Source organism: Schistocerca nitens, chromosome 2, assembly GCF_023898315.1.
Source record: "Schistocerca nitens isolate TAMUIC-IGC-003100 chromosome 2, iqSchNite1.1, whole genome shotgun sequence".
Lineage (NCBI taxonomy): Eukaryota > Metazoa > Arthropoda > Insecta > Orthoptera > Acrididae > Schistocerca > Schistocerca nitens.
Window position 1 is genome coordinate 328,345,786 of NC_064615.1, and position 15,626 is coordinate 328,361,411.

Genomic DNA, 15,626 nt, shown 5'->3' on the forward strand with positions numbered 1-15,626 from the left:
GTGGATGGAAAAATGGACAAGAATGTTAGAAGAGGACAGTGAAGGGAACAAAAAAGTACTTTACACCATGGTAAGAAATAAGAGGAACGACAGAAGCGAGTGCCTGAGGATCATGGATAATAATGGAAGAGTTGTGGAGGAAATGCATGAGCTCAAAAAGATTTGGAAGGAGTACTTTGAAGATCTGTTGAATGCCGCCAAGCGGGTAACTAACAGCGATGGAGAGCCTAAGGCAGCAGACGATTATAATAGTGGGGAAATTGATGATCTAACTTGGAATGAAGTGGAAGAAGCCATAAAGAGGATGAAAGGGGGCAAGGCACCAGGTTGGGACGAAGTAACAGTGGATATGATACGAGCAGCAGGAGTAGTAGGAACCCAGTGGCTATACAGAGTGCTGAGGGTGGTGTGGAAGGAGAACAGAATTCCTGAGGATTGGAAGAAAGGAATTATAGTCCCGATCTTCAAGAAAGGGGATAAAAGGAGATGTGAGAACTACAGAGGAATCACCCTGCTATGCCACTGTGGAAAAATCTATGAAAAGATCCTGGAGAAGAGAATAAGAAGCAGTATTGAAAGTAGACTGCAAGAGGAGCAGTACGGTTTCAGACCGGGAAGATCAACAACGGACCTCATATTTGCGGTAAGGCAACTGCAGGAAAGGCACTATGAGTACGGGAAGGACTTAATCATGGCCTTTTTAGATATTGAGAAGGCGTATGACAGTATCTGTAGGGACAAGCTCTGGGATGTGCTGAACGCAAAAGGGATAGATGAAGAGATAACACGAAAAGTCAGAAAAATGTATGAGGGAAGTGAGAGTTGTGTGAAAGTGGGGAGGGACTGTACTGCATGGTTCAAGCTGGAAAATGGGCTGCGACAGGGAAGTGCACTTTCGCCTTTATTGTTTATTATTGTTATGGATGAAATCCTACAGCAAGTATCAGATGCAATTGGAGATCATAAAATGAAAGCAGTGCTTTTTGCTGATGACCTGATGTTATGGGGAAATTGCGAGAAGGAGGTGCAAGAGCAGTTAGATGTATGGGAGGCAACGGCAGCACAATATGGAATGCATTTCTCTGCAAAGAAAAGTGAAATAATTGTCACAACAAGGAAGAAGAATAGGCCAAATGTGGATATAACTTGTGGAGGGGAAAAACTACAAGTGGTAGAGAACTTCAAGTACCTGGGAAGCATGATTGAAAGTAAGGGGGGAAACGCAATGGAAATAAATGAAAGGTGCAGAAAAGCAGGGCAGTTCTACAAATGCATTAGGGGGCTTATTTGGAGCAAGGAGGTGCCACAGAAATCCAAGGGAATTATATACCGAACCTACTTTGTCCCCATATTGACATACGGAAGTGAGACATGGGTAATGCACAAAAGCGACAAAAGTAGAATACAGGCTAGTGAAATGAAGTTCCAGAGGAGCAGGTTGAGTGTAACAAGACGAGACAGATTGCGAAATGTGTATGTGAGGGAAAGACTAAAGGAGGAACCAGTACAGGACAGGATAGAAAAATCAAGACTGCAGTGGTATGGACACATGAAGAGAATGGATGAGGGAAGAATTCCAAAGAGGATGTTTGATCTGCAACTGGAGGGGAAGAGGCCCAGAGGAAGACCAAGAGATAGATGGGTGAAGGGAGTGAAGGAATGTGTGACGAGAAGAGGAGAGAATTGGACGAAGGTGGAAGAGGGGGAATGGTGGAAAGACAGAACACGATGGAGAGGCTTGTGTTCCCGACAGACCCAGCCAGTGGCTGGAAACTGTCCAAGATGATGATGATGATGAGTGAGCTGGACAACCATTGTGTTGCAGCCACATACACTGTCTAATATCTGGTGGTACCTCTTCTAGAAGAACCAGCAGACTGTAAGAAAGTGTGCATACAAATGTCCATTTACAATGCCTGTGATGAAATAAAGTACTACAATGCAATTTTCTATGATGCTGCACCTTAAGTTGGCCAGTGATGTTGCACCTGACAAAATTGGCGTGGATTTTTGGCTACCCAATAGTGCATATTATGCAAATTAGCATGGTTCATAAATGTTGCTTCATGGATAAAGAGCACACATTGGAAAAATGTAGGGTTGTCTCTCAGTTGCTCAAGGGTAAACTGACAAAATTCTGTACAATGTTCAAAATCACAGTCATTGAGTGCCTAATGTAGTGATAGGTGATAGGGATGAAAACTCTGTCAATGCATGATGCGAATAACACTCATCTGGCTGATTCCACATTCTTTGGCAGTGTGTTTCTTAGCATTGCGCAGATTCATTATCGTCGTAGCCATAACAGCTTCTTCGTGCTCTCTGTCACTTGTAGTCGCCTTTCTTAGTCTCCTTTTAATGTTCAAGCAGGTTGTCCGTACTAGTATCTTAATAATTCGTGCATTTGCCTGGCATGGTGGACACTGGCAGCCCAGATAGATAACCCTACACTGCTGTGCTGTTTTTATGGAATTTCTTTTACATTCACCATATATAAACAGTACATCCAACTTCTCTTCATTGGCGCACGTCTGCATGCAATGAATGTTGAATCAGAAGTGAGCAGCTTGCAGTGCGGACAGTTAACAGGCAAATGTAGTGACATTCTGACACAGCGAAGCACAAGAGGTCTGCTTGGCGGTGTTTCTACCACTAATGCTGATTCCAGCTAACATGCTCTCAAATCCCTAGGACATTTCATGAATTATTTTTATGACTGGTTTCAATGTCAACATTAACAAATGCCATATCACTGTAATCGGCTTATCAAGAGTTACTGAATTGTTTCAGTATTTCCATTGATACCAGTGCTTTTAAGAGAAAAACATGTCCCTTGAACCTGTAACATCTGATGAAAACTGCATTTCGATGTGTGTAACAATTCATGATATAAAAAGGGTGTTATGTCTTATGTAACTCATCCTGAGTATACATTACCTTTTCAAGATGGGTAAGTTTATAATGAACCATTATTTCCACTACTGATGCAGGCCATGTCATACATCATAACGAACATTAACAGCATGTAAAATTTCCCCAGTGATGGAAGCAGAAGTATTGTGTGTAGTGACTATAGTATCCTGTTTCTTGTATATGGAAATTTGAAAAATTGCATGTTTGCCATCAGTTGTATAAATTAATTATTTATTTTCTACTAGTTTTGCCTGTCATGACCATTTTCACAGGAAGAGAAAAGGATGTGCACTAGATACATTTGCAGTTCAACTTTCCTTTGCATATATATATATATATATATATATATATATATATATATATATATATATATATATATATATATATATATATATATATATATATATATATATATATATATATATTTATTATGTGCATCCTTTTTTTCCCTGGTAAGATGGCTGGTATGATCAAAACTGTTACAAGATAAATAATAAATTTTTACAGCTGATCGCAAGCATGCTGTTCTTCACAGTCTTGACAGGTGTATCAAGTCACCTCATTAAATTGTCTGGAAATGTTTTATTAATCGGCTAAATCTTGGAAGTGAGGTAAGTGAACATTCACTCAGAGCAAAGATTGGATACATAAATGGTATATTGAGCTTTGAATCAAGAGACAAAGTACTTCCTTTTTAGATCAATAAATCACATCACAAAATATTGTAGTCTTTTATTCTAATCAGAGCTGTGTAAAATATTTGTAAAACAAAGCAGAAGAAAAGAAATTACCCGAAAATGCACGGTACCACTGAGCTGTCATCCACAGAATAATCAGTACCACAACAGACTGCAGGAATAGAATACTCAGGCTGATATACTGCAGCAAACGGGAGACAGGAGCTGCAACAAACAAATTTCAACATTACAAAGATGTCCATCAAAATGCATGCAGTTCAAAAGCATTTTATTTTCAACTGCAAGTACAGAAAAATTAACAAGAAAAAAAAACCTTGCTGATTAAATTATCCATCTCTATATATAATTAAAATAACTGAGTTTATGGAAGAATCAATGGGTGCTCTAATAGGGCAATGTACAATACACTACTTTTTAAACCTATGTAATTGATATCTTAAATGCTATTGTTAGGAAAAAAATTATGAAGTTAATTGTCATTACTATATAACTGGCATCCTGTTTGCAGAAAATTTCCCCCGTTACATTATGTATGTCTTAATACAGGCATGAGCAACTGGATTACAGACAGCTACAGTGCTGGAGTGAGAGCACACCACATTTGGCACATCAGGTTACTGTTAAAGGTCACCAAACCTTTAACAGGAGGCGAGACATGGACATCAGTTCATTTGATTATGTGTGCCCAATAGATAGAATGCTCCATCTCGAACATGATGCTGGCACTGGCCTTTGCACATACCTCTATTTCAAGGGTTTTCTAGAAGTATCTGTACTTGAGCAAAAATGCTTCCACTGGAATATAGTCAACTAGAGTGGGCAACACTATGTTGGCAACTGGGGTCACCATCAACTACAAGGGTTTGTAACAGTGGATAAAGGAACCAATGAGCAGCTGTGCCATCTACAATCACCAGTTTGCCTTGCAGTACAAAAACCATCACTTTGTGTACACGTGTGTGTGTGTGTGTGTGTGTGTGTGTGTGTGTGTGTGTGTGTGTGTGGTTTTTTTTTTTTTGTTAGATACAGCCTAAGATTTCAAACAAGAGTAGACAATACATGATATTTTCTGAATTAGTCAATACATTGTATATTTTATTGTTTTATACTTATGTTGGTGTTTACTCCTCTAAAAATATTTGGAATAATTGAATATCCTTTAAATAACAAATTAGCTACAATATTTCATCTGCAAAATTAATGAGCAGAAAGTTCTACAAAAACACACCATAATAATGTGATCAATTATTGAAATTAAATAGTTCAATACATAATAATCTTTGACATGGTTTTTAAGACCGTTGGTTGTACGAAATAATGTAACTTAAGCATTAAAGCTTCTGCAAATGGTAGCAATTAAAATAATTTAGACGTTCATCAGCGATTTGCATATTTCAAAAGTAACTTTTCGAAATCATTATTTTATGTAATGTAGTATGAAAAACAAATGGTATAAGAAAACAAACTGTGTCAAATATTTCTCATTATCATAACATTCACTGTTACACTCGAGTCTTTGCGACTTTGTAACTTTTCATTGTAACTTTACAGAAGTATCAATGCTAATAATAAATTTGTCAGCATGGATTTTTATGTTTTTATATAAGGGACAGTGCAAGATAGTTGTCAAGAGAAATGTTGTGGTGGCTGTTAAGATGTTATAAACATTTGAAATAAAAGAAAAAAATTATGCAAACAGCAAAATTTGTATGGATATGTTTCTGAAGATTGGGACAGCACAAGTTTTCACAAGCTCCAAATCAGAATTTCATTCTGTAGTCTGAAACTACGACCTGGACCTCTTGTTAAAAAAGATGCCAAGTCTACTTCAACAGATAAATATTATTAAAAAATTCAATACATACCTCTTGTCATAACAAAATGTGAATAATATGATAACTCTAGTTAATCTGCAAGACATTTGCAGTTACATACACTGAGGTGACACAGGTCATGGGATAGCTCTGTGCACATATACAGATGGCTGTAGTATTGCATACACAAGGTATAAAAGGGCACTGCATTGGTGGAGCTGTCATTAGTACTCAGGTGATTCATGCAAAAAGGTTTCCAGCACGAATATGGCTGCACGATCGGAATTAACAGGCTTTGAAAGGGTAGTGGTAGTTGGAGCTAGATGCATTTTCGGAAGCTGTTACGGAATTCAATATCCCGAGAACCACAGTGTGCTGAGAGTACCAAATTTCAGCCATTACCTCTGACCAAGGACAATGCAGTGGCCAATGGCCTTCACCTCGTGCCCAAGAGCAGCGGCATCTGCGTAGAGTTACGAGAGCTAATAGACAAGCAACACTGAGTGAAATAAATGCAGAAATCAACAGGGTACACATGGGAAATTTATCTGTTGGGATAGGACAGCAAAATTTGTGTGTTAATGGGCTATGGCACCAGATAACAGATGTGAGTGTCTTTGCTAAAAGGACGGCATCACTTGCAGCTGCTCTCCCCGGCTTGTGACAATGTCGGCTGGATCCAAGATGACTGCAAAACTGGGGCTGGGTCAAATTCAGGTATCCAGCTGGTAAGAAATGATGGTAGTGTTCACTTGAGGCACAGACCCCACGAAGCTACAGGCCCAAGTTGTCAACAAGGCACTGTGCAAGCTGCTGGTGGCTCCATAATGGTGTGGGCTGTGTTTACATGGAATTGAATGGGTCCTCTAGTCCAACGGAACCAATCACTCGCTGGAAATGGTTATGTTTGGCTACCTGGAGACCATGTTCCCATACAACAACAGAATTTTTATAGATGACAATGTGCCTTGTCACCAGGCCACAACTGTTCCCAACTGGTTTGAAGAACATTCTGGACAATTTGAGCGAATGATTTGGCCACCAAGATCACCCAGCATGAATCCCATCGAACATTTATAGGACATAATCAAGAGGTCAGTTTGTGAACCAAGTCCTGCATAAGCAACACTTTCACAGTTATGGATGGCTATAAAGGAGCATGGCTCAACATTTCTGCAGGGGACTTCGAACAACTTGTTGAGTCCATGCCACATCAAATTCCTGTACTACGCCGTGCAAAAGGAGGTCTGACATGATGTTTAGGAGGTATCAAATGACTTTAGTCACCTCATTGTATGTGACTGTGGACTGAAGGAGTTACATTTGAGTGTTCATCACATGTCACTCATAGGGCAAATGATCAGCTTAGTTGGACCATCACCAGTAGTTGGGAAAAACACAGAAGAAAAAAAACAATTGATCTGTTGAGTCATTCACACCTTAGTAGACACCGTCAAGAACCAAATGAGGCAATACTTCCTGCTTGCCAAAAGGGCATGTTTGGAACAGGCTTTTGCCTACTGCACCCCACAAAAGAGAATGCACCACTCCAATGCTCCACAAATATGGTAGAATTGCTACAGGAACAATCTGTGGATATGAAAGAGGTTGTGTAGTTCCTCTGGTCACCTGACCTTAACCTCATTGAAAGAGGTTGTGTAGTTCCTCTGGTCACCTGACTTTAATCTCATTAAGAACTTGGATCAAACTGCAACCAGCATCTCTGATTTGTGGACACTAATTGAATGGGCATGAATCAGTATGGATTCCAACTGGTTTGGTGTCTTCCAGAATACATGTGATAATATGTTGTCACTATCTACATGGATGAAAGGGATTGCTATAAATGGAACAAAGAAAAAATGACTGTGTATGAGCTCTGATTCCTCTTGTCTTGTTTTCATGTTATTAAATGAGCTGTATGTTGGTGGCAGTAGAATCATTATGTAGACTGGCACAAATACCAATTCTTTAAATTTCACCAGTAATTTTTCACAAAAAGAACGTCCTTTTCCCTTCTGGGATGACCATTTGAATTCACAGTGCAATTTCATAACACCTAACCTACTGGTAGCTAACCCAGCATCTTCAATGTCTTTCTTTAATCCAACCTGACAGCAATCCCAAGCACTCTAACAGTGCTCAAGTATGGATCACGCAAGAGTTCTGTACACAGTGTCCTTTACACATGAGCTACATTTTCCTAGAACTCTCCCACTACCTCAAATCCATCAACCACCTTTTCTGCAACCAACTTTATGTGCTCATTCCATATCATGTCATTGTCACATTCCATCTAGGTATTTAATCAACATGACTTAGTCACATAGCACACCATTAATATTGTATTATAACATTACAGGATTGTTTTTCCTACTCATCCGCATTAACATTTTTTTCACATTTAGAGCAAGCTGCCATTCATCACACCAAATAGGAACTCTGTCTAAGTCATCCTGTATCCTTCTACATTTTCCTGCACACTACAGCATATTCAGAAAATAGTCATAGACTGCTACTCCATCCATCAGATCCTTAATGTACGTCGAAGACAATGGCAGTCCTATCACACTCCCATGTGGTACTGTTGATGATACATCTGTCTCTGATGAGGCCTCACTATCTAGAACAGCAGAATGAATTACATTATTTAAAAAGTCTTCAAGCCACTCACATATCTGAGAAACTATTCTGTATGCTTGGATTTTTGTTAACAATCTGCAGTGTGTCACTGTGTGAAATGCTTCCCAGAAACCTAGGAATATGAATTCTGTCCATCAACCTTCATTTATGGTTCACAGGATATCTTGCAAGGAAAGGGTACACTAACTTTTACACATGCAAAGCTTTCTAAATCCATGCTGATTTGTGGACTGAAGCTTTTTTCTCTATCCATGAAATTTATTATATTCTGATTCAGAATATGCTCCAGAATTCCATGGTAATCTGTATTTTAGGATATTGGTCTGTAATTTTGTCAGTCAGCTCTTTCACCCTTCTCATGTGTGTTGTCATTTGCCCTTTTTTCCAGTCACCTGGGACTTTTCAGCGGGCAAGACATCCACAATAAATGCAAGCTAAGTAAGGGGTCAATGACAAAGAGCACTCTCTGCAAGACAGAACTGGGATTCCATCCGGACCTGGTGACATATTTATTTTCAACTATTTCAGTTGTTTCTATAGGCCAGGGGTGCCTATTTGTGTGTCCTCTGCATGGAAGTTTGTGCACCTGTTGAACAATGGATGTGTAACAATCTTCCTGCATGAATGACTTTTTTTAAATGCAAAATTTAAAACCTTGGCTATTCTTTTCCCATTATCTATTGCTGCACCACACTGGGTTATAACTGACTGAATAGCAGCCTTCTATCCACTTAACAGTTTTATATAGTAACAGAATTTTCTAGGATTCCTGGCAAGATCTTCCACTTATATATGACACATGCAGTACGGCACAGTGGTGAGCACCTCCGGCTGGCATGCTGCAGGTCACCAGTTCAAATGCAACTACCTAACTTGACCTATTTAGTATTTATCATTTCTGGAAGGTTCTTGAAATACTTCCTGATTTTATTTTCATTTCTAAGTGTTGTACTTCACTTATGACTTTGCATTCAGATTTAGACTAACTAGCTTGTGATTTTGAAGTGACACTGTTTGGTGGAGAAGCTAGGTATTTCAAAACATCTACATCACTGTGGTTTGAACACAAATGCAATTCCTGTACAGACAGGAACCGGAAAACAAGTAGTAAATCACTCCAAAGATCCCTATTTTGGGGAGGTGATGGATTTTAAAACATCAGCAAGTCAGATGAAAATCAGGCATCCATCACTGTTTCGCAGAGACTCTGGTCAGGACCTGACAAAATGGCTGAAAGGATTCAACTGAGATGCCAAATACAACAGGTGGGATAACATGATGTGTTCAGCAAATGCATACTTTTCCTTTGAGAGCACAGTGGTTTGAGATCAGTGAAGAGAAGCTCAATAACTGCGACAAATTCCAGGCCACACTCAAGAAAACACTTAGCAGGAGAAAAATTTAAGAACAGTGCCCAGCATCATGGCAAAATGACATAGTCAAACATACAGAATGTTTTGGACCTTTACAATGTTGTGAATCTGAATACAAACAGAAACTGACAAAATTTCACCTGATGAAAGGAGTCACTGAAGACAGTTACAAATCTCTTCTAGCAAAGGCTGTCACAACAACAGAAGAATTAATCTAGTGGTTACAGCACATTGAGGGAATCACAGATACAAGTCGGACAAAAGAGACATGATTGACTGCCAAATGTGGTCCCTACAAAATCTGTGGAAGGCCACCATCTCACTTCTCTGACATGCCAGACTGCTGGACACAATTTTCACCAATCTCAACCACCAGGCGAATGACCCCTGAAGAATGAAGTCAGACTTATGTCACCACCATCAAACAGCAAAAAGCATCCAATCAATTCAATTACAACTAACTCCTCCACCAAGTAAAATGTGGCAAAAAGAGCTCACAATTCTAGAAAGGTGTGCAAAAAGCCAGTCTGTTTTCACTGTGGGTACTCTGGCTACCTTGTATGGTACTGCAAAGAATGAAGACAAGTGTTCAACGACTATTATGCCACAAGAAGCCAACTGTCACAACAGTTTCATTCATGTCAGTCAAATGCAAACACTTACACTGAGGTGACAAAGTCATGGGAGAGCGACATGCACACAAATAGATAGCTGTATTATTGCATACACAAGGCATATAAGAGTGGTGCATTGGCAGAGCTGTCATGTGTACTCATGTGTTTCATGTGAAAGGGTGCCTAACATGATTATGGCTCCACAATGAGAATTAACAGAATTTGAATGTGGAATGGTAGTTGGAGTTAGATGCATGGGACATCCCAATTGGGAAATCATTAAGGAATTCAATATTGCAAGATCCACAGTGTGAAGAGTGCTCTGAGGATACCACATTTCAGGCATTACCATTCACTACGGACAATGCAGTGGCCAATGGCTTTCACTTAATGACCGACAGCAGCAGCTTTTGTGTAGAGTTGTCAGTACTAATAATAGACAAGCAACACTGAGGGAAATCATTGCAGAAATAATGTGGGACACATGGCAAATGTTTCTGTCAGGACAGTACAGTAAAATTTTTGTGTTAATGGGCTATGGCAGTAGACAACTGATGTGAGTGTCCTTGCCAACAGCATGACATCGCTTACAGTAGCTCTCCTGGGTTCATGACAATATCAGCTGGATCTTAGATGACTGGAAAACTGTGGCTAGGTCAGATGAGTCCTGATTTCAGCTGGTAAGAGCTGATGATAGGGTTCAAGTAGGGCACAGACCCCACAAAGCCATGGACCCAAGTTGTCAATAAGGCACTGTGGAAGCAGCTGGTGGCTCCATAATGGTGTAGGCTGTGTTTACATGAAATGAACTGGATCCTCTGGTGCAACCGAACTGATCACTGACTGGAAATGGTTCTGTTGGACTACTTGGAGACCATTTGCAGCCACTCACGGACTTCACGTTCTCAAGCAATGGCGAAATTTTTATAGATAACAATGGGCTACATCACCAGCCCACAATTGTTCTTAATTGGCTTGAAGAATATTTTGGACAGTTCGAGACAATTGTTTGGCCACCCAGATCACCCAACATGAATCCCATCGAACATTTGTCGGATATGATCAAGAGGTCGGTTCATACACAAAATCCTGTACCAGCAAGACTTTCGGAATTATGGATGGCTATAGAGGCAGCACGGCTCAATATTACTGCAGGGGTCCCAATGACTCACTGAGTTCATGAGTGGCTGCACTATGCTGGGCAAAAGGTCTGAAACAATATTCCAAGGTATCCTATGACTTTTGTTATCTCAATGTAAAATCAGCCTGTGGACAAAGCCATTCCCGGCTGCCCTACTGAGGTGTCAGCCACTCACCTAGCTTCTAAATTCAAAAAATCTAAGCAAGACAACCATCGATGGAATCCTCCATGGATGACAGTTACCAAGATGACAGGGAATCTCACTGGTATCATCAATGGCCAATCAGTCCAGGCACTGTACTGATCGATTTGGGGAACCTTTTTTTTCTGTACTGTTGAATGCTTATCTTCCCCCTCTAAAGAAGGTTATGTTCTGTGATACGAAAGTAATTGTGCTGAAGATCACAAATGGGAAATACGTCCAGCCAAAAGGAACATGTGTTGCAAGAATAACTATCACTGACAGAACACTACCCATCGTAAGTGTCATTCTAACACTTAATGTACGGCTGAATTAACATTACAATGATTGCAGGAAAAGGGAACGTGTCGCGGACATAATGTTATGTCATGTCAGTTATGATTTTCCGTGGTGCTGAACACATTTTTACAGCTCTCAGAATCATCTGTTAGGTCTGGAGGCGTCATAGATGACAATAGTGGTATCACTTGAACAATTCAACATTTTTGAAACCTTTGTTATTGTTATTTGCTTCACAGACATTAAGTGATGTTCGAGTTTTGTTTCGTGAATTTTGTGTGCTTTTGTGTTGATTTTGTGTTCAAAATGTGCAGTGAAGGGGAGAAATGATTGGAGAAAATGATTAACAAAGCCCTTTACAAGTTTACACATGATGAAAACGAAGTATTTGATGATTATTCAGATTACACATCATCTGAAAATTGTAGTAATTCTAGACTTTTTGATGATGAATTGCTGCATACATTTATCATATTATTTTCACACATTAAGTTGCAACGCAAGATACATCAGGAACTGAATGCAAGTGTAACGGTACAGTAAAAGTAGTGTTGGGCTGTGTTTCTCTACATGTTTCAATTTGCATCACACCGCACTCCACTATGAATGCAAAATTTTGCTTTTATCTTTCATTTTGTGTGTTTGCTTTGATGTAGATTGGCTCTAAAAAAATATAAACAAAAAGATCATGCATTTTCTTACATATCTGAATATTAGAATTCCTTTTCAATAGTTTTTCTGAGATAATTACTATTAACTTGACGTTTCATTTGTTTATTCAAGATGTAACACTACCAATACCAAATTTGTGTTTTTAAAGTAGAATGTCTAATAAACCTAAAACTGTTTTGAAATTCCAACTATATATTTGTACACATGAAAAAAGAGTCAAATATTTTAGCCAGGCCACAGTTAATAGTGGCTACCTAAGAGACCAGAACCTTAAGTGTTGAGAGAATGTAGTCATGATGTCACTTCTCAATGGCACTTCTTGTAGGCATCCTAAGCAATCATAGAATGTAGAAAGTCTGAGCTTCAGATTGATGAGGCCTTTCCAACAAGTAGACATATCAAAGATTGCTCTGGGTGATCACATCTCTCTGAAGACACGTTATTCTGTCTTCATCAATTAGACGAGTTCCAGTTGTCAGTCAAGATGCATAGTTAAATTGTTAAGCTTTTGTTGATTGCAGAAGGCTACTCAGAGTCACAAAATACACCTAAACATCAGCAATGATCATACATATTGTTACTGGTCACGGAGAACTTTGGATCACTAATTGTCTTGAGCAGCAGCAGCAGCAGCAGCAGCTCATCCCTAAAGATATGTTTGTCGGGACTGCTGCACCCATCCAACAAGGGCAGCTTACTGTCACTGACAAAGAATTGTGCTCCTTTACAACAACAGACAACACATGGGAGGAAGCTACAGTCAAACTACCAATAGGATCAGGCCTGAGTGAGGAACAACACTGGCGAGTAATAGGTGTTGTGCATCAGTTTTTGAATGCTTTCAAATTCAGAGTGGAGAAAAGACAGTCCAAGTGGCTCATGATACAACATCTTATCAACACTGGCGATAATTCATCAATCAGCCAGTGCTAATACAAATTTTTGCTGAATGAACAAATACATACTCCAGGAGGAAGTGGAGAAGATGCTGCAAGATGACATCATTGAACCTTTTGAGAGTCCTTGGTCCTCTCTGGTGGTCTCTGTGAAGAAGGATGCAAATGCCACTTCTGCATTGACTCTCAATGACTAAACAAAATCACAAGGAAAGATGTCTACTCACTGCTGTGAACTGCTGACATCCTGGGCTGTTCGAAAGGAGCAAAGTATTTCTCAACTATAGACTATTAGCAAATCGAGTTTGATGAGACTGACCGTGAAAAGACTGGCTTCACAATTCCTGATGGCTTCTATGAGTTCAACGTTATGGCGTTTGGACTCTGTAACACTCTAACCATCTTTGAACATGTGATGGACAACTTTGCTTTGACACCTTAAATGGGCAATGTTTCTTTGCTATCTGGATGAAGTTTTTTCTAATACACCTGAAGAACATCTAAACTGACTGACAATTGTGTTGAAGCATGTTCGCACTGCAGGTCTCTACATGAATCCAAAAAAGTGTTCATCACCCCAGAAATAAATGCATCACAATGCATCAATCCAGGGAACATAAGAGCAGCCACAGACTTTCCATCTCCTCAGCACACAAGTTTTCTGAGAATGTCTTGTACTATCAGTGATTCATGAAGGACTTCTGTACCAATCTTTGCAAGAACTACCACAGGGAGATGCCAGCGTTTCCTGGAATGAGGCACGGGAAAGATTCTTCCTCGTCCTTATGGAAGTGCTAACATTTTATCCAGTTCTAGCATTGTTAGATGAGAATGCTGAGACAGAACTTCATATGAACACTAGGAGTTTTGGGGTAAGGGCAGTTCTAGTACAAATTCGAAAGGTGCTGAGAAAGTGAGAGCATATGTTGCCAGAGTACTCCCTAAGTCAAAGAAGAGTTACTATACAACTGAGACTGAGTGCCTTGTAGTTGTTTGGGTGATCAATAAGTTCCGGCCCTATTTACTTGGCTTACAACTCACTGTTGCAATAGATCACCACTCTATATGCTGGCTGATTACACTGAAGGATCTGTTGGGTCAATTGGTGAGATAAGCACTGTACCCTCACGAGTATATCACAAGGGTGAACAAAAACTGACACAAACACAAGGAAACTGACTGCCTTAGGGAATCCTTTGGTGAAACCAGCACCATGGATGATATCTCAGTCATCAATGCATTAAATGACATTGCTGCTGAATAGAGGGAAGATTCAGCAATACTGAAAACTACAGAAGCATTGAAGAATGTGTGATCAACCGAAGGAGGATTCCATTAGTAAATAGAACATTGTGTAGAAGTAACTATGATCTTATGGGGTGGAAATGGTTGCTCATCATTCCAGCTCATCTACGGCCCGTGATCGTGAAGTATTTTCATGATGTCCCCGCATCTGGTCATCTGGGGGTTCATGAAGACTCTAGGCCAAATCAGAGACAGTTGCCACTGTCCAGGTTTCTACCAACCCTTTAGACATTGCAATTAGCTCTGGGATATCTGGTACCACTTGCAGCAGTACTGAATTGGAATAACCTCTTGGGGAGGCTTCCAAAGTTGACAAATGGGAAATGGGAAATGATGGATAACAGTTTGCACCGACTCGCCTGCTATATTGTCGCCAAAATTGTGCCGACTGCCGAAGCTCCAGAAATCACAAAGTTTCTTGTGGAAGATGTTATTCTGAGGAAAGCACTCTGTGTGATGATCTACGATTGCGGAAAAGTTTTCCAGTCGATGCTAGTATCAGAGGTAATTTCACACTGTGACAGAACCCGCTGGATGACAACTACCTACCATCCCGTAGAACACTTTAATAAGATGTTGGCAGACATGCTCTCAATGTGCATCTATTTCTAGGAGAGAGACTGGCAAACAGTACTGCCAGTTGCAAAGTTAGCTTCCAATACAGTGAAGCGAGAAACTACAGGCTTCATACCTTTTTTTTTTCTTTTTTTTTTCTGCTCCATTGTGAGGCCAAAATGACTATAGATACACTGTTCCTGAGTCAACTGGATGATATTCAGGATGACTTCATGAAACACATCATCAGGAGTGAGGAAGCGAGGCAGCTGGCTCACATACGGACCACAAACACACAGTGGAAAGAACGAGGGCACTATAAAGCCAGCAAGATACAGTCCAGGAGACATAGTATTGATTTTTCCACCTTTGTAGAAAATGGGCCTAACTGAAAACTTACTTAAGTGCTACCTTGGGCCCTATCATATACTTTTATCCTCCATTGCCTGCTGGAAGTTTAGGATTATGACCATCCATCAGGAAGACAGAAGTGCTGACATATCCTCCACGTCCTCTGTATG

At 39.9% G+C, this 15,626-nt stretch overlaps 1 protein-coding gene across 2 annotated transcripts in view; it reads right to left on the reverse strand.

Annotated features, from left to right (window-relative positions):
• The window catches only part of LOC126234391 (uncharacterized), a 176,568-nt gene that overhangs the window by 66,010 nt on the left and 94,932 nt on the right, over window positions 1–15,626 (reverse strand). For both annotated transcript variants that reach the window (XM_049943080.1, XM_049943079.1), the window contains exon 6: window positions 3,705–3,815. In XM_049943080.1, coding sequence (XP_049799037.1) covers window positions 3,705–3,815 — 111 coding nt within the window. The remainder of the gene's footprint in view (window positions 1–3,704; window positions 3,816–15,626) is intronic.